The sequence below is a fragment of the Echeneis naucrates genome, chromosome 4 (genome assembly GCF_900963305.1).
Source record: "Echeneis naucrates chromosome 4, fEcheNa1.1, whole genome shotgun sequence".
NCBI classification, from domain to species: domain Eukaryota; kingdom Metazoa; phylum Chordata; class Actinopteri; order Carangiformes; family Echeneidae; genus Echeneis; species Echeneis naucrates.
The window spans coordinates 7361960-7380973 of NC_042514.1; the positions used below are offsets into that span (position 1 = coordinate 7361960).

Below are 19014 nucleotides of genomic sequence, written 5' to 3' on the forward strand. Positions count from 1 at the left end.
CAAGTTGGCTGAAAAGACCGACGGGTGACTCGTGTTGTCATTCCACTGTCACACGCGTGTTGTTTTCATAGGCAAAGGTCAGCAGAGCCACCAGTGATCCAAATGTCTCCATGTGGCCATTTTGGGGTGGCTGTTGTTTGTTTTTCTAGTTTTTATGCCAAAATGACAGAGTGGCATTTCAGAGAGTGACATTTTGAAAATAACTGATTTGCTGTTAAGAAAAGCAAAGCAGGGAACTTAAAATCTTGACATTTTGGGATAGCATGATTATTTGCTTTCTTGCAGAAAATTAATATTTCAGTACCAAATTAACAATGGGGCTTTAGACATATGGGGTCTTTTTTTCAAACCTTCAACAGAGCAAAACAAACTTTATCTAGTCTTTATGCTAAGCTAAATGTCTACCGGCTACAGCTGAGCTAAACCTTTTACTATAAAAGGATGTGGTAATTATGCCTTCAAATACCCGACAGGTAAGACCACTTTCCTGTGAGAAAGTTTGTCCAAACTTTTGATTGGTAGTCTAACATGTACCACTTGCACTAACTTGATTTTTTTTTCTTTTCTTTTTTTTTTTTTTCATAAAGGTTTAATCGTGGGCACACATTGGGAATATTTTTGGTCATATCAATGAAGTAATTATTGATGACTTATTCTAAGGTTTAAATAGTAAATAATTAACTCCCATAACTGGATTTTTAATCATCAATTTATTCAGGTCTCAAGTCTCATGAGACCTTGAAATAAACAAGCAGCGGATAAATAAGTCTGCCACCCATGTAATAGGCCTAAATTGATGGAGCACAATAATGAATTACTGTTACAGAGCGCTGCTAATGAAAGTGTGTTGGGTCGTATGCTGATACGATAACATTGCTGAGGGTTTTATCAGCCTCGTCTGGCATCACCAAATGTGTGAAAAAGACTGGGGGAAGATGTGTCAACCTGCATTACAGCGATGGCCTGTGGTCCCTCAAAGAGCGACATCGAACTTAATGTTCTTTTGAGCCAGGGATCACTTTGTGTTAACTCAGTGCGACTGCATTGGGAGGGTTTATATTTGTATGGGGAAGTTTGTGTAGGAGCCCCAGTATTTGTTTTATCCGTCTGTCCTGGTGCCAACTGAAAAAAAGAAAAGTGGAATCTATTTGAAGAGTATTTCAAAGCTTTTGCTTAGAAAGCATGGATAGAAATAATAAAGTTTATGTAGCTGAGTACCACTGGACTCCTTTGCTGCATAAAATAAAGAGGAACAAGTAACCTGTTATGACTCTAAACTGCTTTAAAACATGGGACGCTCATATCAACATTGCCCTTGTCATACATTCTCATTAATCATTTTGATTAATGACCTCATTAGAATAGATGTTATTTTCAGAATGTCATGCTGCTGATTTTGAAACACAAACTTTATCATATCTAACAGAGAAGCATAGCAACATCCACCTGGGAGTAACTACAATTGCAGAAACAGGCTGGCATCGAGTTTGTGTCACACAAGTCTTTATAGTTTAGTTCTTTAAAATGTTGCTGCAAAAAGCGCAGGTGAAGCCAAATTAAGGTTATATATTCGCTTAAAGAGCAGAACTGACTGAGGAGTGTGTTAATCAACAGTCATAGCTTCTTTTGTATGTGATTCGTTCATTACTCAACTTCGGGTCTTTTCGTTCAGCATTTACGTGGTTACAGCAGTAACATGACCAATGCTGTCTGTGTGGGAGTCCGGTCTGTGGAGGGGTACGGAGGGATCCAGTCTCTGTGGTCTGGTCTAGTCTCTGGAGGGGTACGGAGGGATCCAGTCTCTGTGGTCTGGTCTAGTCTCTGGAGGGGTACGGTGGGATCCAGTCTCTGTGGTCTGGTCTAGTCTCTGGAGGAGAATCCAGCCTGTGGAGGACAGCATGTTATCAGATGTGTTATGATATGATAGCTTTTTCATGCTGTAGCGCAGTCCATCACACATGCTATGGACTTTGTCACCAATTAATCTTGAATTAACCAAACCTGTTCAGGGTGGGCGGGAACCAGACCTGCGACCTTCTTACTGGGGGGGGTGACAGCCCAAACCACTACACCACCGTGCTGCTCAAGGCACACGGCAGAAAACTTGTATAATGGCAACCTCCATCCAGCGTTTCCTCGACATTCATTCATTTCCAGGGGTGGACAGTAACTAAGTAAATTTACTTGAGTACTGTACTTAAGTACACTTAAGTGTCTGTACTTTGAGTATTATTTTGGGGGATACTTTTACAAACGTTGTACTTTTTACTCCACTACATTTCTATTGATGCGCTCATTCCTTGCTACTTTGTGCTAGTCTAACATGACTCGTTCATTTTTTTTAATTGTAATTTGTTTTTAAACACACCTCTGTGCGCGTTCCAGGTAAGAATATGGCCACGATGTGTAATTGAATACATCCTGGCCATAGTTTTATAAAGAGAACCACAAATTGTGTCCATCGAGGGGACATTTATTGGACCAAATTAGTAATTTACTGTCCATTCCAATCACTCCTGCAATGGTATTCCACGCCATATCCTTTTTATGGGTGTTTTTATAAGAAGGATGTCCATGGTGTCAACTGGGTGAAATGACACATGTAAACCTCTGACGTGTTGACTTCAGGTCTGTCCCCGCCCATCATGACGTCTTCAAGGTGTGAAATACGGTCCACTGAGTATTTTACTCTGAAAATAAACCGGGTGTTTTCTGTCTGTGCACAATTTTCCACTCCACACGATCATCTCTGTGCTAAATTTATGCACCGTGCTCCAGCATCCAGGCTTAGATGCACTCTGTCTATATGGAGGACGTGACGACGTGACGACGGCAAAAGCAATGATAAAGATAAATGTTGATTGTCTAATGTATTTTAATAATTACTCTTCTCAATTACTAAAATGTTCGATAGCAACAGCCCTACCTGGGATTATTTCTTAGTGAAAGATTAGTGAACAAACCATTTGTTGGGGGGGATACAATTAGGAAGAAAACAAATAAGAAGCTTATTTAACTCAAATGTTACATAATCTTTTCCACAAATAGGCTTATTTTGAGAAATTTTTTAAATTATTCCATAATTTAATGAGGGCCCAGTTCTGGGTCCCCCTCTACCCTGGGCCCAGGACAGCAGACCCGTTTGCCCCCCCCCCCCCCCCCCCCCCCCCCCATCAGCGGGCCTGGCCCTGCACACTGACTTCGATGGGTGAGTTTGACAGATAAAATAAATTCATGAAGCGCTGCAACAGGACAAATAATTAATTAAATAGTGAAATAATTATATGTTTTTACGTTTAATTACCTGGTATATCAAATTCTGTCCCTTTTTCCTCCACAAATAAGTCATCGCAGTGGGTGATTCGTCCTGTTTTTTCCTGGTCTATATTCTCTGGATAATAGTCTGGTCTGGTCCGGTCTCTGGAGGGGTGCTGTCACCAGTCTAGTCTGGTCGGTTCCGGTCTAGGTCCTGGGGGAGGTGCCATACCTTGCTAGCGCAGTCCAATTAGCCCAGTCCATTACTCGTAATCAATTAACAGCGGCAGAAAAAAATTTGGTAGAGCAGCAACCTCCATCTGTATTTTTCATTTACATCCCGAAGTGGGAAACAGAAATATTGTATTTAAAAAAAAAAATTATTATAAATATGATCGATATCTAACCCTCCGACTCCGGGTCTTCTGTCCTGAGTCTCTTGTTCACTTGTCCCATGGCCACTGCGCACAGAGCATTCGCCTTTAAGCAAGTGGGCTTGTGGGTAATGTGTGACATAGTCAGCATGTATCCATGTTGTGTTCCGTGTTTGTCCCTCTCTCCGGTGAACGGTGTGAGAAGCAACTCGGCGTGAGAAGCTTTATAGTCAGTGTAATGAAACTACTAAAAGTCCTGTGTTGTGATGTTGAAGGAAGTAAATCGCTGAATAAAGCCAGTCCATGTGTCCACCTCTTCTTCCTCTCCTCTTCTGTGTGAGAAATTAGCCCGGACTGCTAGTTACCATGGTTACCAGCGTCAACGAGCCAAGCTAAGGTGAGGCGAGACTTAGCTTTGTAGCTAGCTACACTAGCATTAGCTGAGCTAGCTAAAGTGCGGAGCCGCAACTCTAACTCACTAATTCTCGCCTCCATTTTTGCCGTCATCCTGAATCTATGACAAGAAGTGCTACCATAAAAGGAGGCAGAGGAGGAACTAGTCACTCATTTCCTCTAAATGCCACCACTCCTTCCAATTTCTTTTCTTCCCATTTTTTAACTGTCACAAATACACCATCTGCGCATTTCTCCACCTTCATAGCACAGCCTGATGATGAGCGCAATGGGGGGTTGCTGCGATCCCCCCAGACGGAGTACGATGTTAATTACTCGCAAGAGCGCGGCCTTGAAAGTGACATCACGTCAGGCATCAGGTCAGAGAGTCAGAGGAGTGTCCACCTGGAAAATATGGCAGCGACTTAGAGGAGAAAAGGTAGACTCATTAGCTGAAGATAACTCATCTTAGATTTTACAAGTTAAATAGACATTCGCAAAGTGGCCAGCTAACGTCACATCACATACCGGTAGCTTAAGTTAACTGGGTCCGGTGCCAACTCAGTGAAGCTAATGTGGTTAAACTAATTGATAGCATTAAGCTAATACCTACCATGATGTATCAACTGCTGACTGCATTTTTGCCTTGAGAAAAGATTTGTTCATTTTACTGAACCTGAGTCAGTAAAAAGAGCCGAACTTCCCATCACTAATGTTTGTTTAGTGCTGTTTTTGGTGCTGTGATAACGCCATGTGTTCGTTCGCCACTGTCTTCAAAGATGTAGCTATTGCAAATGCAGGTAATGTCTCCATGTCAGTGGGTCATCACCATGCAGCATAACATCGTCAATTATTTAGCTCCTCTTCACAGAAGCCTTTAGGTCCATAAGCCCTGAAACAGTTCTCTCTTATTAAAGATTCATGGCACATGGCAAGACACATTCTTAATCATCCCATTGTGTCCTTTGGTTTCACTGTACAGGTTTTTCATGGGCCAGAAGTGCAATTCAAGAATCTCACTGTAATCCATTATTATAATGAAAATCCCTTTTGGCACCTTTAAACTAGTACTTCATATCAATCTGCATGCAGCGGTGAGGTGAAATGGAAAGTTTTAAACATATGTTGAGTGGGCCCCTGCAGTTAACGCACAGGCCAAGGACGAAACCCCATTAAATAGGTGGGCTGTTATGCAATGCCTGTAATCCTTCTTCCTCTAACTTCTCCTGTCACCTCTGTGTCTGCTGCAGCTGCTGGATGAGTTCCTGTGTGGTCAAATACTTAATACACACATCCACCTATGTACGCACTTCACACAGGCAAATAATATTTATGTATAAATGTGCATAGAGAAATAGAGAAAAAGATCTATATATAGATACAGATATATATGTACTCACTCTCTTTCCAAGCCAGCACTCCCACCTTGCTCTTCTCCACTCAGTGACTGGGTGTCCTTGCCTGTGGTGGGTGGTATGGCCCTGCCAGTAATAACAATCCATCACTGACTGCAAGGGTAGAACCAAAAAAAGAAAAGAAAGAAAAGAGAACAAGCTATTCATTGCTTTTTCTGTCCAGGCTCTTTCTCGCTCATCAGGTGAGCCCCAGTGTGTGTAATGGTCCATGTATATCTGTGTGTGTTTGCTGGGCCAGCCACCACCAAGGGCTCCAGGGTCTCTATACGCAGACTGATGGACTCTGATGGTGGCTTTCCTCAGTGTAAATGAGTAATATTTTTTTTGTCACCGGGGCACTCTGACATGCACAACAAACACACACACACACAGAACTGTGCTTATGTAAAGCATGATGAGTGGGCACAGTGGAAATTAGCGTGAGTGAGCGAGTGCAACCATTTGAAAAGCTTTTGTGGATGTTATGCCTCAGCCGCTGCACCTTTCTGGAGAGTGCTTGACTACACCTACACATTCTCCAACACATTTCCTGCTCATTTGTCAGCTGTGTCCTACACCAGCAGCATGATTATCAGTCTGGCAGTCTCACCCTCTGTTCTGCTGCTGTTGATTCTTCCAGGCCTCGTCTTGGTACAAATTATTCACCCAGTCCACAAGTTGCTTGGCTGCATTTTCTCTTATCTCTCTTACTGTAGTGACACTCACGCTCCAACTTTTTTTTGGCTTATTGGAGAGGCTTTTTTCATATGCTAATTGGGTTTGTGTGTGTTTAATGCCTGAGATTTAGTAAGTATGAGCGATGCCCTCTGTCTGATCCCTTCCTAATATCCTCATGTTGAAACATGTGGGGCCCTTGCAATCTATTATTTTGCATAGCTGAGAAGGACATTGTTTGCATAAGGCCCTTAGATTAATTTGCCGTCATTCAAGCACTAATAGCATCTGCTTGAACAAAACAAGAGAGGAGAGGACAAATGAAAGGTAGTTCCAGAAATATGTGGGGTGATGAGAGTGGGGGGATAGAAGACGAGGAACCATCTTGCTGCCACTGTCTATTCAGCTTAACAACCATCTTCATTGTTTAAATGTTCCCATTGGGCCTGTCTTTTTTTTTTTTTTTTTAATTCTCTCTCTCATTGGATATCTGCAGTTTTTTGGATGGAATTGGGTTGCGGTCAAAGAGCACATGGATCCCAGGCCACCCACTCTGCCATCTGTACTTCACAGACTCTGAGCTCAGAGTGACCCAAACAGGAGAGAAGGGGCACCTGGGAACCAGAGAAATGGATAATTGTTGTTAGACTTTTGCATATCACTTCAGCAGCCAGGTAAATAATTAAAGCTTAAATTTTATAGCACAAAGATCAAGAGTAAAATCCACAGAAAACCTACATCAAAGCTATCAAATGCTATCTTTATGAAGGATTTAGAAGCTCTGTTAGAATATGTAGTGCTCCTGAAATATAACAATTGGTTCTGAATTTACCCCGTGACCCAACTCCAGATAAGCAGATGAAGATGCATGGTTCTAAATTTAACTAATACTAAATGAACAGAAAATTTGTTTAAGTTTAATCATTACAAGACAGGACATTCAGGGACAGTTATAAGAATAGAGAAATCTGACATACTAGAAATTGTGGTAAAGACAACTAATCAGCAGCAGTTTAGTAACTGTTATTTACTTAACAAAGTAAGTGAAAGAAAGATGAAAGATTTTAAAATGCATCAACAACAGTTCATCTCACAAAGTCTCTTTAATGAAATTTTAATAACCTCATATTCCCAGTTCATTCAGTCAGTTCCTGACTAAAGACTGCTCACAGCTTATTCCAGAGTGATCTCTGCATGTTCCTGTCACCAAACAGACCTGTGCTGAATATTATAATCTTTCATGAGCATAAACTCAGCAACATAACTGAGAGGAAAAAACATGTTGTGCTGATGGAGTTCTGAAGTTTTAATATTCCTTAATACTGAATGTTATCTGCTCGTGTCTAGCACTGTCTTTTTGTAAAAATGTAAAAGGATATTTAACTGAAGCCACATTTCAGCAGACGCTTACTTCTGTGTCTTTCATTAAGTCTGCCCTTCATTCGTATTTGAATGTTTCCAGCTACACAAAGCTTTCTTAGTATCAATTTGCATTTTTCTTCAAAGTGACACCAAAACTAGCGGTTTGCTGAGAATGTTGAAGAAGGCTCTGGTTAGTCAATATAGTTTCAACTAATAGATCACACACACCTTTTTTCAATTATCTTTTGATAATAACTGGGTGAAAGCATTTGATGGCTGAATTTATAGAGTAGCAAAGTATATAGAATAAACATTTTGACATGTTAAAGCTGGAAAAACACTGGTATCAAAAGAATGAATGCTGATTCTCATTTAGATGTGTCAGCTTCAGGGTCCTCACGTTGTTCATGCTGGTTTACTGTGACAAGACAAAACTTCATGCTTGTACTTTTCCTATGACAACTTAAGATTTGCTTCCTTTCTCTTCCTGATAATTTCCATACATTCCCCTTTTCACTCTTTTGCCGATTTCCCCAGTTAGTTGCATTGAGGCTCTGCCAAGATGATGACAGCCCACCACTGGCTTCAAATATTATCTTTGGAGAACTATAGGTGATATCACAGAGGCTATATCCATCTTATAAACAGTTTTTGCAACAAACTCACTTAAATTCTGGCACTATCTTTTAAAGCCTTTCGCCTTTCCTGAGTCATTACAACTTTATAGTTTGACATCTGAGACTACCACATATCTAAAGCTTTAAAGAAATTGATTTTTTTAAATCAATTCACCTCTGTAGTGTATCAATAGTGAGACATTTCCAGAATAGAACATCACTTCAGGCAGCAAGGTTTTTCTCATCGAAAGTACTGGAGAAGTACATCATATTGGTTCCATGAACAACATATGCTTACAATTATTTGATATAATTCATGTTTGTGAAAGACAAAGACCAGGCAGCAAAAGCTAAATGCAAACATAAGACACAAGAAGTAGAGCAGAAAGGAAAGAACTCATCCATCTATATGTGTGAGGCAGGAGAGCGTGCCTCAAATACTAAAGCAACTGGGCAACTATCAGTGGCATGCATGAAAATACTGCCGTTGATAATTACTGAAGAGCTGATGAGAAGCAGTTGTGCAAGTGGGGAGTTGATGGCGGAGTCACTCAGGTGAAGTCAGGCAGGAAGCTCGCTGAGGACGTCTAGTGGACAGGTGTGTTTCAGTCAGGTGTGGAAAATACCAGACTGTGAAGAGAGATTGAAGCAAGAGAGGTGGGGGGGACAGGAAGGGGGTACTGGTGGGAAATGGTGCAGGCGTTGCCATGACAACATGAAACACCCACATGTCCTTTCAACACTGAGCATTGCGGTTTGCATCAGAGGTAAATGTTGCTGCCTGCAAGAGATAGCTGCTTCAGGTCAGCCTGGTGAAGATCCCCCGACGTTATGATGGGAGTTTTACCAGAATTAGACTTTACTGAGCATTTTTCTCTGCCAGCAACATCAAACTGTTGTTTTACATGTTTTATTTTGCAGTTTCGTGTTTTGGAAGTACGACACACTTTTGTTTCACTACTCAAAGCTTGCGAAGCACCAGCAAACTGCCTAAATCCACGGCAGGTGCTCACTGATTTTATCCATAAAGAAAAAAAGAGGAAATTAAATACAAACAAGTGGATGCCAGTCCTGTCTCTGTTAGCTGAATGTCAGCAGGGAACACTAGTGCTGTGCTCCTGCTGCACAATCAAGGAGATGTGACACTGGTGGGTTATTTTTGACGAAGATTACTACCCAGTAACAATAGCTTCTTGGACAGCAGCTCTTTGTGGAGCTGCCTGGTACCCACATGGGGTGGGAGGAATGGGGGGGCCATGCTTTGCACAGTAAATGCTCACTGGTCCATCCACCTGCTGTTGACCTGTGGTGCATTTCTTGGCTGGGGCCTCTGGGGCTTATTAGTTTGCAACTGCCACCAGATATGCGTTTGGAAAACCCCGCATGTGACTGACAGGGAAACTGGAGACATTTTTTAATGGTGGAGACGGGGGGGGGGGCTGTTGTTTTTGTCAACGTCCACCTGCTGTTAATGTAGAAATAACATTTCAGAGAAGCATGTGAGTTGCTAATGTCTTTAACAAAGGCTTTACGGCCCTATTAGTTATACTGATGTGGATGAAATGTCAGGCAGAACAACTACAGGCGGAACAGAAGTCAACATGCACACTAAACTGGATGGTTGAAGTCCTTGAAACAATTTAATGCCTCTTAAGCCTGGATTTTATTCATTAAAGTAATCCTTGCATGTCGTGTACATATCTTATTAACTTTTGGATATCATCACTTCCTCAATACTTGGTGTGTGCAATTTTCTGGCACTATTACTGCAGAGGAGGATAACACCAGAAATTATTTACAGTTTCATGTAGCATAGTTTATAGTAGCATCAGATTCAGAGATAAGATTACCTTCAGGTCTCATGAAATTGATTTATCATCATGAAACAACTAATAATTTATCAAGAATGCAGCAAAACATTCCAAAAAAAAAAAAAAAACAAGATCATTGCACAGACACTTATGCAAATAGTGCTGTCTCTTTGCAGACATCATTTCATTTTCAGTAAACAGAAAACAAGAAAAGACACATTGATGGAAAGACCCTGCTGCTTTGAGTTCCAGTTTGAACCCAGTCACTAGAAGCTGTTTGTGCAGTGAATGAATAACAGGAGGAGATTATGATATTGATGACAAGCGCTGCCTTTTAACTGTGAACTACATTACTTTCCATCTCTGAAATTTGTGAATATCAATTTAACTTTGGTGACAACATTTCAGAGTGTAATGTTCTTTTTATTTTATCCACACATTCATTGTCTGTGCAAGGTTGCAGGGTTGCAGGGGGCTGGAGCCAATCCAAGCCTATACTCTGGACACTTCGCCAGAAGGGAGAAACATAAAAACTCACTTCACTGTCATGGCAATTTTAGACTCACCAGTTCACCAAGCCTGCATGTCTTCGGACTGTGGGAGGACGCAGGAGTACCTGGAGGAAACCCAGACAGAGCATACACCACCGTAGCACCTCTTGCTATTATTCAAATAGGGGTTTTGTGAAATTCAGTAATGTCTCCAGAACAGCTGTGTCTTTAATATTTCTGCAAATATTTACTGGTTTAAAAATCATTTCTAAGTAACGTTCTTCTCCTTTAAAGCCTGTTTGTGACCAAACTGTTCTGCTGGCCTTTTCAGCCAATTAATTCAATGAACTCAGTCAGGTCAACATGTGTAGAGGTGAAGGCTGTTCAAGAAGTTATTAAACCATTTGCAACAGTAGCAGGTGGTTATTTGAAATCGATCAATAACGTTAGTCCGCTTCCAAATGCTAAAATTCCCTCTGTTGTATGACATGCTTATGCTTGTGTACCCTTTGAATAAAAAGTATTATTAAGACAGCTATGCTATATTTGGACTTTGGGTCCTTGTCAAGTATTATGATCATGCACAATTTTAATTTCTCAACATTACTTTGACTGCAGATAATTATTACAAATGTGTGTGAAGGTGATTATATCAGCCAGCACATATCTACCTCCTACAGTGTTTTCTGGAGCAACCTTTCATTTCACTAGTTGGGATTTTATGATGGGTTTATAAAGAGATTACTGCTGTGCTGCATAGATTCTGCAGTGTGGTAGAGGGAGAAAGGAAATGCGCATATGTGTGTGTGTCATATGAAACCCATAGGCAGGTTAGACAAGTCAAGCTCCTCTTATAAGCCTCATGCCTCAGAGACTTATGCAGATAATGTGATGGACTGAGTTATTGTGATGCACTGAGTCGTAGCCTTCTGCTATGGTGAGTGACCTTGTCAGGCATTTACTCAAAGACGTTCAGGGCTGGATATACTGTGCTGTGTGCCTGTTGATTGGACTTTTATATTTTATTTAGCTCATTTACACACCAGTATTTTTTTTTTACACATTTGTCTGTCCTCTTTTTACTGGCACCATACAAATGAGCCATTTCAGTGAATTTTGCTGCTCCGCTGGGACTGAAGAGCATTACAGTATCTTCCATTGTTTTCCCCTTTTCATGCATTTTAAGATGTCCAACAGTAGATTTTCAATTTGCCTGTTTTCCCAAATTTGGTTTGAATAGTGCGCAATAGCCAGAGAGCCAAACGAACATCTCTTAAAAATCTGACTCGTGGCTATAATTAGATTTTTTTTTGCACATACTGACACATGATACTTGATACTTGAGTGTTTGCAATGCAGTTGATTATTGTAAACCAACTGAATACAGACTGATTCCTTTGAGGATTATCTTGGAGTTCTGGCTTCACTTTCACTGCTCTACGAGGTCAATTAGGGTTTGTAATTGTAATTCTACTCATTTAGAGTCTGTGATCACTGCTGTTGAAGGGGAAATGAGTTTAATTAATTTGTTTCACACTCTGTCCTTTTGTCTCTCCCTCTCATCCTTTCTGCCCTGTTCACTATCTTCCCTTCTTTTTCTTCTTCCTACTCTTTCCCTCTCCTCAGGTGTCTGGCCCAGTGATTCAACCCCTGAAAGGAGCAGGAGGAAGCAGTGAAATTGAGGGCGATGGGTGGGAGACTGGGCCAGGATGTGGGCTGGCTTCTGCCTTTCCTGTTCCTGCTACTGATGATCAAGGTGTCACCCAGCCAGACCCAAGGTTGTCCCCAACGCTGTGAGTGCATTGCAAAGCTCAAGGCGGTCTCCTGTTTTGGTAAACGCCTGTCTGCACTGCCAGATGGTATCCCAATGGACACCAAGATCCTGGATTTAAGTGGGAATAAGCTTCGCTGGGTAGAGCATGGTGATCTGCTTTCATATTCACGTCTTGAAAAGCTGGACCTGAGTGACAACATGATTAGTGTCCTGGAGCCAAATGCTTTTTCCAGTCTTCAGAATCTTCAGTCGCTTTCTCTGAGGGGTAACCAGTTGAAACTGGTGCCCATGGGGGCTTTCTCACGCCTCTCCAACTTAACTTCACTGGACATCAGTGGGAATAAGATTGTAATTCTTTTGGACTTTACGTTCCAAGACCTGAGAAGTCTGAAAAACCTGGAGGTTGGAGACAATGATCTGGTTTATATCTCCAACAAGGCTTTTTTGGGTCTGGTGGGGCTACGGGAACTGACCATCGAGAGGTGCAACCTGACTTCTGTATCCAGCCAGTCTTTGTCTTATCTGTATAACCTGGTGACTCTGCGGCTCCGCTACCTCAGTATCTCTGCCTTAGAGGACCAGAACTTCCGAAAGCTGGGAAACCTGAGGGGGCTTGAGATCGATCACTGGCCCTTTTTGGAGTACATTTCCCCTCACAGCCTGCAGGGCCTCAACTTGTCTTGGCTGTCTATTACACACACCAACATCACGTCTGTGCCGACTTCTGCACTGCGCAGCCTGGCTCATCTCACCAGCCTCAACCTCTCCTACAACCCTATCTCTGTGTTGGAGTCCTGGGCGCTACGGGACCTCGTTAGGCTGAAAGAGATGCATCTGGTCAACACTAATCTAGCAGTAGTGCAGCCATATGCCTTTGGGGGTCTAAGGCAAATCCGCCTTCTCAACCTCTCCACTAACAACCTGGTGACCCTTGAAGAGGGAGCCTTTCAGTCCGTCAACACTCTGGAGACGCTGCGCTTGGATGGAAACCCTCTGGCTTGTGACTGCCGCCTTCTCTGGATCCTTCAGCGTAGGAAGACCCTCAATTTTGATGGCGCCTCTCCGGTGTGCATGATGCCTGTTGAGGTGCAAGGACGAGCTCTTAATGCTTTCTCTGATTCAGCTCTCTTTGACCACTTTACATGTCAGAAGCCCAAAATCCGAAACAGGAAACTGCAGCAGATATCTGCCCGTGAGGGACAGGTTGTGTCATTCATTTGCAGAGCAGAAGGTGAGCCAACGCCAGTGATTTACTGGATCTCACCTCAGCGCCGCCGCATCACTACAAAGAGCAGTGGGCGCCTAACTGTGTTACCAGAGGGAACATTAGAAATACGGTATGCCCAAGTAACAGATAGTGGAACTTACATCTGCATAGCCAGCAATGCTGGTGGAAATGACACCTATTTTGCCACACTTACAGTTAGTGGACTTCCCCTAGATGCGGCCCTTATGGCCAACCGTACATACTATGCTGGGGACCTTAATGATACAAATCTAAATGACACCAGAGTCTTCTTGAAGTTCACTCTGGATCTGAAGACCATCCTCATATCTACAGCTATGGGCTGTATCATGTTCCTGGGTGTCGTCCTGTTTTGTTTCATTCTGCTCTTTGTGTGGAGTCGAGGGAGAGGGCAGCACAAGAACAATTTCTCAGTGGAATATTCTTTCAGAAAAGTGGATGGACCAGCTGCCAGTGGAGGACAGGGTGGTGCACGCAAGTTCAACATGAAAATGATTTGATCATTTTGGATCCCGTTTTTTTATTAGTGTTCTATCCTTCGTACTGTTTACAGTCATGAGCGAGAACATAAAGGGACATAAAACAGTGGAACAGGAAATTGTGCTTGCAAAACATTAGAATCAGTTATTTCTAAGACTTTTTTGTGACAAGTTTTTGTTCTTGAAACATGATTCTGTGTGGAAAAATAGGCAATCTGTATGGATTTGATGTACTCTGTTTATACTGCTCCATAGTGTGTTCACATTATTGTGCAGTGGAGAGTAGGATGATATTTAAAGATGTCTGAAAATCCTCAAGAAACTGTTCAAAGCCCAAGCAACAATAGCACTCAGAGACCCACCAGTCTTTAAACGCCACAAAGCTCTTGCCAACTCCGTCTCACTCGCCCATGAGGAACTCTATTCTATTCATCAATTAAGGACTTTGCCTTTCTGCTCCATCTGAGATGATTCAAGCTCTCTACTTCCAAATTTACACATGCATAACAACAGGGTGGTGCTCAGTGAATGCCAAGGACTTGCCAATATGTATTTGAATAGTTCTAGCTATATACTGCATCTTTAGATCCATTAACAGTCAGGACAGTGGGTTTGTACAGAATAAATTAGATACCAAGAGTCTACTCTCTGCAACACTGCCAATTTAACCATAGAGTAACATAGCATCACTGTCAATGCAAAGCCATGATGTGGAGAAGTTTCTTTTCATTCATTAGAAGTTGCTCAAATATGTTAAGCTACAATTGAAGGACCCGTGCATATTTGTGTGGTGGCAAATCCATACATGCAGATGCACATTTCTTAATTATGTTTTTTATTGTTTACTATTTAGTTGACCCACTGGAGAAGCCCTCTTCATCTGGAAATGTCTGACGACAAATGCATGAAAAGAGACGGACTTTGAATAAGGAGTAATTTGTAAATTAAACATTGGATGGGATGCATTTATCCCAACAGATTATACTGTATTGATAGGCTATTGTATAAGATGTAATATATATTTTGTAATCATTTACATCCTTGTTGTTGTTCATAGTAATGTTGAGTGAGATATTATATTACTGTTCCTCTCTACTTCTACTGTTAAAGTCTTCTTTTGAGATTAGTGATATCAAGCTTTTACAATCTCTGTATCATATCATTAATTCATACAATAAATAATGAAGGGTGTTTAGTTCATTTGCCTATTTCTGGCTCTGTAAGTGACAACCGGGGAGGCTTGGCTGACTTGGAGGAGGAGTTAAGTGGGTTCCCATCGAGACCTCAATGTGTTCGAGGCATGTCGGGAAAAATGTTAATGTGTTAAAGACCTTGCAGAATTGAAAAAAGATCATGAGGAAACTGAGCTGGAAAGGATTGGGAGTTGAGGTTTTCCAGGAAGACACTAGAACAACAAAGGGCTGTGTGGTTGACATGCATTACTTGTAAAACACAATGTGCAACATTTTGTAAAAGTTGGACTCGCTAAAGTGGTTCTGAAGGTAAACATGCTGTATTCTGATATATTAATTTGGGATCAAAATGTTGTCAAGTGTTTACGCAGTGTGTTTCAATATTTCCTCATATACCAAGCAGAACTGTTAATAAATCAATGAATGAACTTTGAATGAATTTGAGAATGCAATGCAGTGTTAATGTTTCTTGCACTCATGTTCACTTGTGGTAGTTTTCATACCACATTATGTCAAAAGGCCAGGAACCAGATTTTGATTTGGAGAGATTAAAAAACAGGTGAACTGCAGTTTATCTTTCAAACCCCATCGATCTGTCAGTGTAGCCCACACAACAAATGCCACTAGATCAGAGATCAACCCTTTCTGCAGTGATTCACCTACTACACTTTGTTTACGCCATGTTGCTCTGCTGCCATCTGTTGGCTTTGAATTCTACATTATGGCTACCTGTAAACATCATAATACGCAGTTTATTACAGCCTACAAAAGGTCATTTTGAAATTGATAGCAGGCTGATGTATTGGGAGTTAAATGCTTTTAAAATATACAAAATAATTATGACGTAACATTCTTCACAGAACAAACTCTCACCCTTCTTCTTCTTCCAAACATCAGAGAGTGTCATCCCATGTTAAGTGTACACACACATATACAGTACACCCAATGTAACAAAATTCTGAATGAATTGTGACTATGTTTGTGGACTGATATGGTACCAGTGAAAACGCAGCTCTGTGATTTAAATATGTAAACGATTCAGTTCTATCTTTCATCAGCCTTTCTTGAAATCATTGTGTAAATATGTAAACTGTCATGTCTGGAAATTGTGCTACACTGTTTTGTATTGTATTGTTTTATAAAATGAAGCACACTGTTTATAAAGCATGCTACAGTATCTGTTATGATGTCTTGTCCTCTGCCCCATTTTTATAGGCGTGATCTTCTCCCTCGACCCTTATGGTGGTGGTCTAAATTACATCTTTGACCCTGTCACTGTGAGATACTGTGTTGCAGATTTTATTTTGGTAGGTTTGCCCAGGTGTTTGTCATATTTTTGATTAAAAAGAAATAAAAAAATCAGTTCCCACTGATGGATGGATGTGCTATCTGCATCACGCACACAAAAATTAGAAGACAACATTTTTGCCCTGATTCACTTTAATGTTATTGGTACTGTGTATACTGTATGAGGAGGGTTGCTATTGTTCATTTTCTATGCATTCATTAAACCACAAAATATATGAATAAACTTTTATGAGCAGATAAAAAATTTTCATACTTTGATATTTTGTTTATTTGTTGCAGGTGTTTACACCTGGACTGTTTAACCATTTAGCCTGTTTTAATATTCAGAGCTTTAAAATATTTTCTTTTGTACAAGAGGTCATCAATTTCTGCCCCAAAAGAAATTCAGTGTTATGACACAGGGCAGGAGCTATACTGGAGAAATTCACATGATTCTTTTAAAATATTTCCCCTTGTGAAGATAGGCCCTGTCCAATGCATTATAAAGTGTCTGTTAGTTATTATGGCGGCTGTATAGCATATGATTCATGTCATGCTCATCAAACTGTGGTGTCAGTGTCAGTAACACCACACCCTCCCACTTAGAAATTTTTAATCAAAGTAAATCACTGTACAACTTTGATTTGCAGAGGACTCTCCCCTTTCAAAAGAACAAGTGATCAAGTGAGTGTGTCGGGAACTTATTGAACAGATCCCCTGGGCCTTGCTGTGGGGGGGTCAAGCACTAAAACCTGTATAACACTGTTGGTTGTCCAATGGCACTCCCCCACATGTTGAAAAAATGGTTGAGAGTGACTCATTTGACTGTGCTCTTATTTCCACACCTCTGTAGACCAGTTTGTATCGTGTTTACTTTTGATCCCTCAAATGTGTTTGACTTGCCGCCTAGATCTTTTCCTTCTCCGCACCGCGATTCAAAATAAAAAGCACCTGCGCCTGATCGGCACTTTTATTCATATCTGTAGGAGTGCCATGTTAATTGTTCAATCAATTGGAGACATCTCACTGTGTACTTTTATGTACTTTTATTCCGCACTCATGTTTTTCCTTAAATGTGCCATCCCTCTGCATGCCAGTAAAAACATATTCTAGCTTTTTTGTTTTCATACTTACAAAATGTCTTTGAACTTGGAGAGAATATATGAAAAGTTCGAGGTGCATGTGAAAAAGAATTTTCTGACAGCGTGTGAGCTAATGAGTCAGAGTGGGTTTCTAATAAGTGTGCATACCTTTTCCTATGAAGCAACTGTTCTCATTAAAATTCATTTTATACATTTGAAATGAGGTATGTGATGTAAAGTAATCCACATTACTGGCATTCTACTTGACTTCCTTGTGAAGACTCAAATAGGTGCCTTTAGAAAAACACTAAGGCAAAATGGAATTTGACTGTAAAATTAATAAACATTTCTTTTCCTAAAAATCTTAAAAAATTAATAATGTTAGTGGCATGAATTTCAAAGTGATGCACTTGCCTTCTTGTTAAGAATATGAATGTCTCATTTGAGCTCAAGAGCCCTGACCCTCACCCACCTTTCAGTGCAGTTTGTGTTTGGTTAAGAGAGGAAATACGCTTTAACACACTCAACTTCTGCTTTAATAAAGTTATACGTACATACGATGGCTCTGCTGACGAACAATAAAAATTATATAAGAAACTTTGTTTTAAAGCATGTATGTCTATAAGGTTTTTGTGAGTAGAAATTGCACTTTATTTGTTGCCATGGTGTTGAAATGAGGTAGTCTAAATATGTCCATCGTGGTTAGCACCTGCTGTACATGCAATTGATTTGCAAAGACTATGTGCATTTCTTTTCATCACAAAAGTCCTCCTGTTGTTAAGTTGATAAATGCAAACAAACCAGCAAAGGCCTTCCTCTTGTATGTAATCAGGAAATCTATATTAACACTAAGCTACTTTAAAAAGGGATTTGGTTTTTGTAGTTTGCTCCTGGTGGTAACCCAGGCTGATAATTCATTCGAACCTTTTAAGTCTGATGAGACTTTTTCAATTTAAATTTAAGTATTAAATGTCAGCTGTGACCTAAATCTGATTTTAACTTCTGAGTTAGGATCAAAATCGCTTGAATGTCGCATCTTACATTTTCAACTTAGGCCCATCATCCAAAGCTTGCTTTTGGTTTCAGAACATTTTGCATAATTAGTTTCAACACAATGAGTTGATGGTGGTAACAGCTGGTGACAAACATGATATGATATGATGATGGTGTGGTTGCAGAGGACTTGAGTTAAAGTTTCATTATCATCACAGATGCAATGAATGTGATGTATTTGGATCTTGCCGTAGAGGGCAAACATCAAGAGTGGAATCACTTTCCTCCTTCAAAACCACACACCATTAAATCTTGTATTTGACCTTCAAAACCCGTACCCACGGTATATGTGACTCACCTGGCAGAGAGCGTATCAGGAAAATTTTGCCCTAGCCTAAGCAGCCCTGGTTTGAATCCAGTGGCCTTTGCTTCTCTTCAATGATATACCATCCAAGTTTGCATATAAAAACTTTGACTAATTAGACTTTATTTTTATTATTTAGGTTTTAATATGTACATAGCTTTCACAACTAGATAATCACAGAAATCTTTGGCCAAATTCATAGAAGAGAAATTATTTTAACCAGA

General features: G+C 40.6%; 1 protein-coding gene across 1 annotated transcript in view; it reads left to right on the forward strand.

The window, feature by feature from the left end:
- The window catches only part of lingo3a (leucine rich repeat and Ig domain containing 3a), a 33256-nt gene extending 16916 nt beyond the window's left edge, over positions 1–16340 (forward strand). Inside the window, exon 2 of the mRNA XM_029500005.1 lies at positions 11999–16340. Coding sequence (XP_029355865.1) covers positions 12060–13892 — 1833 coding nt within the window. The 5' untranslated portion in view covers positions 11999–12059 and the 3' untranslated portion in view covers positions 13893–16340. The remainder of the gene's footprint in view (positions 1–11998) is intronic.
- Positions 16341–19014: the final 2674 nt, after the last annotated feature.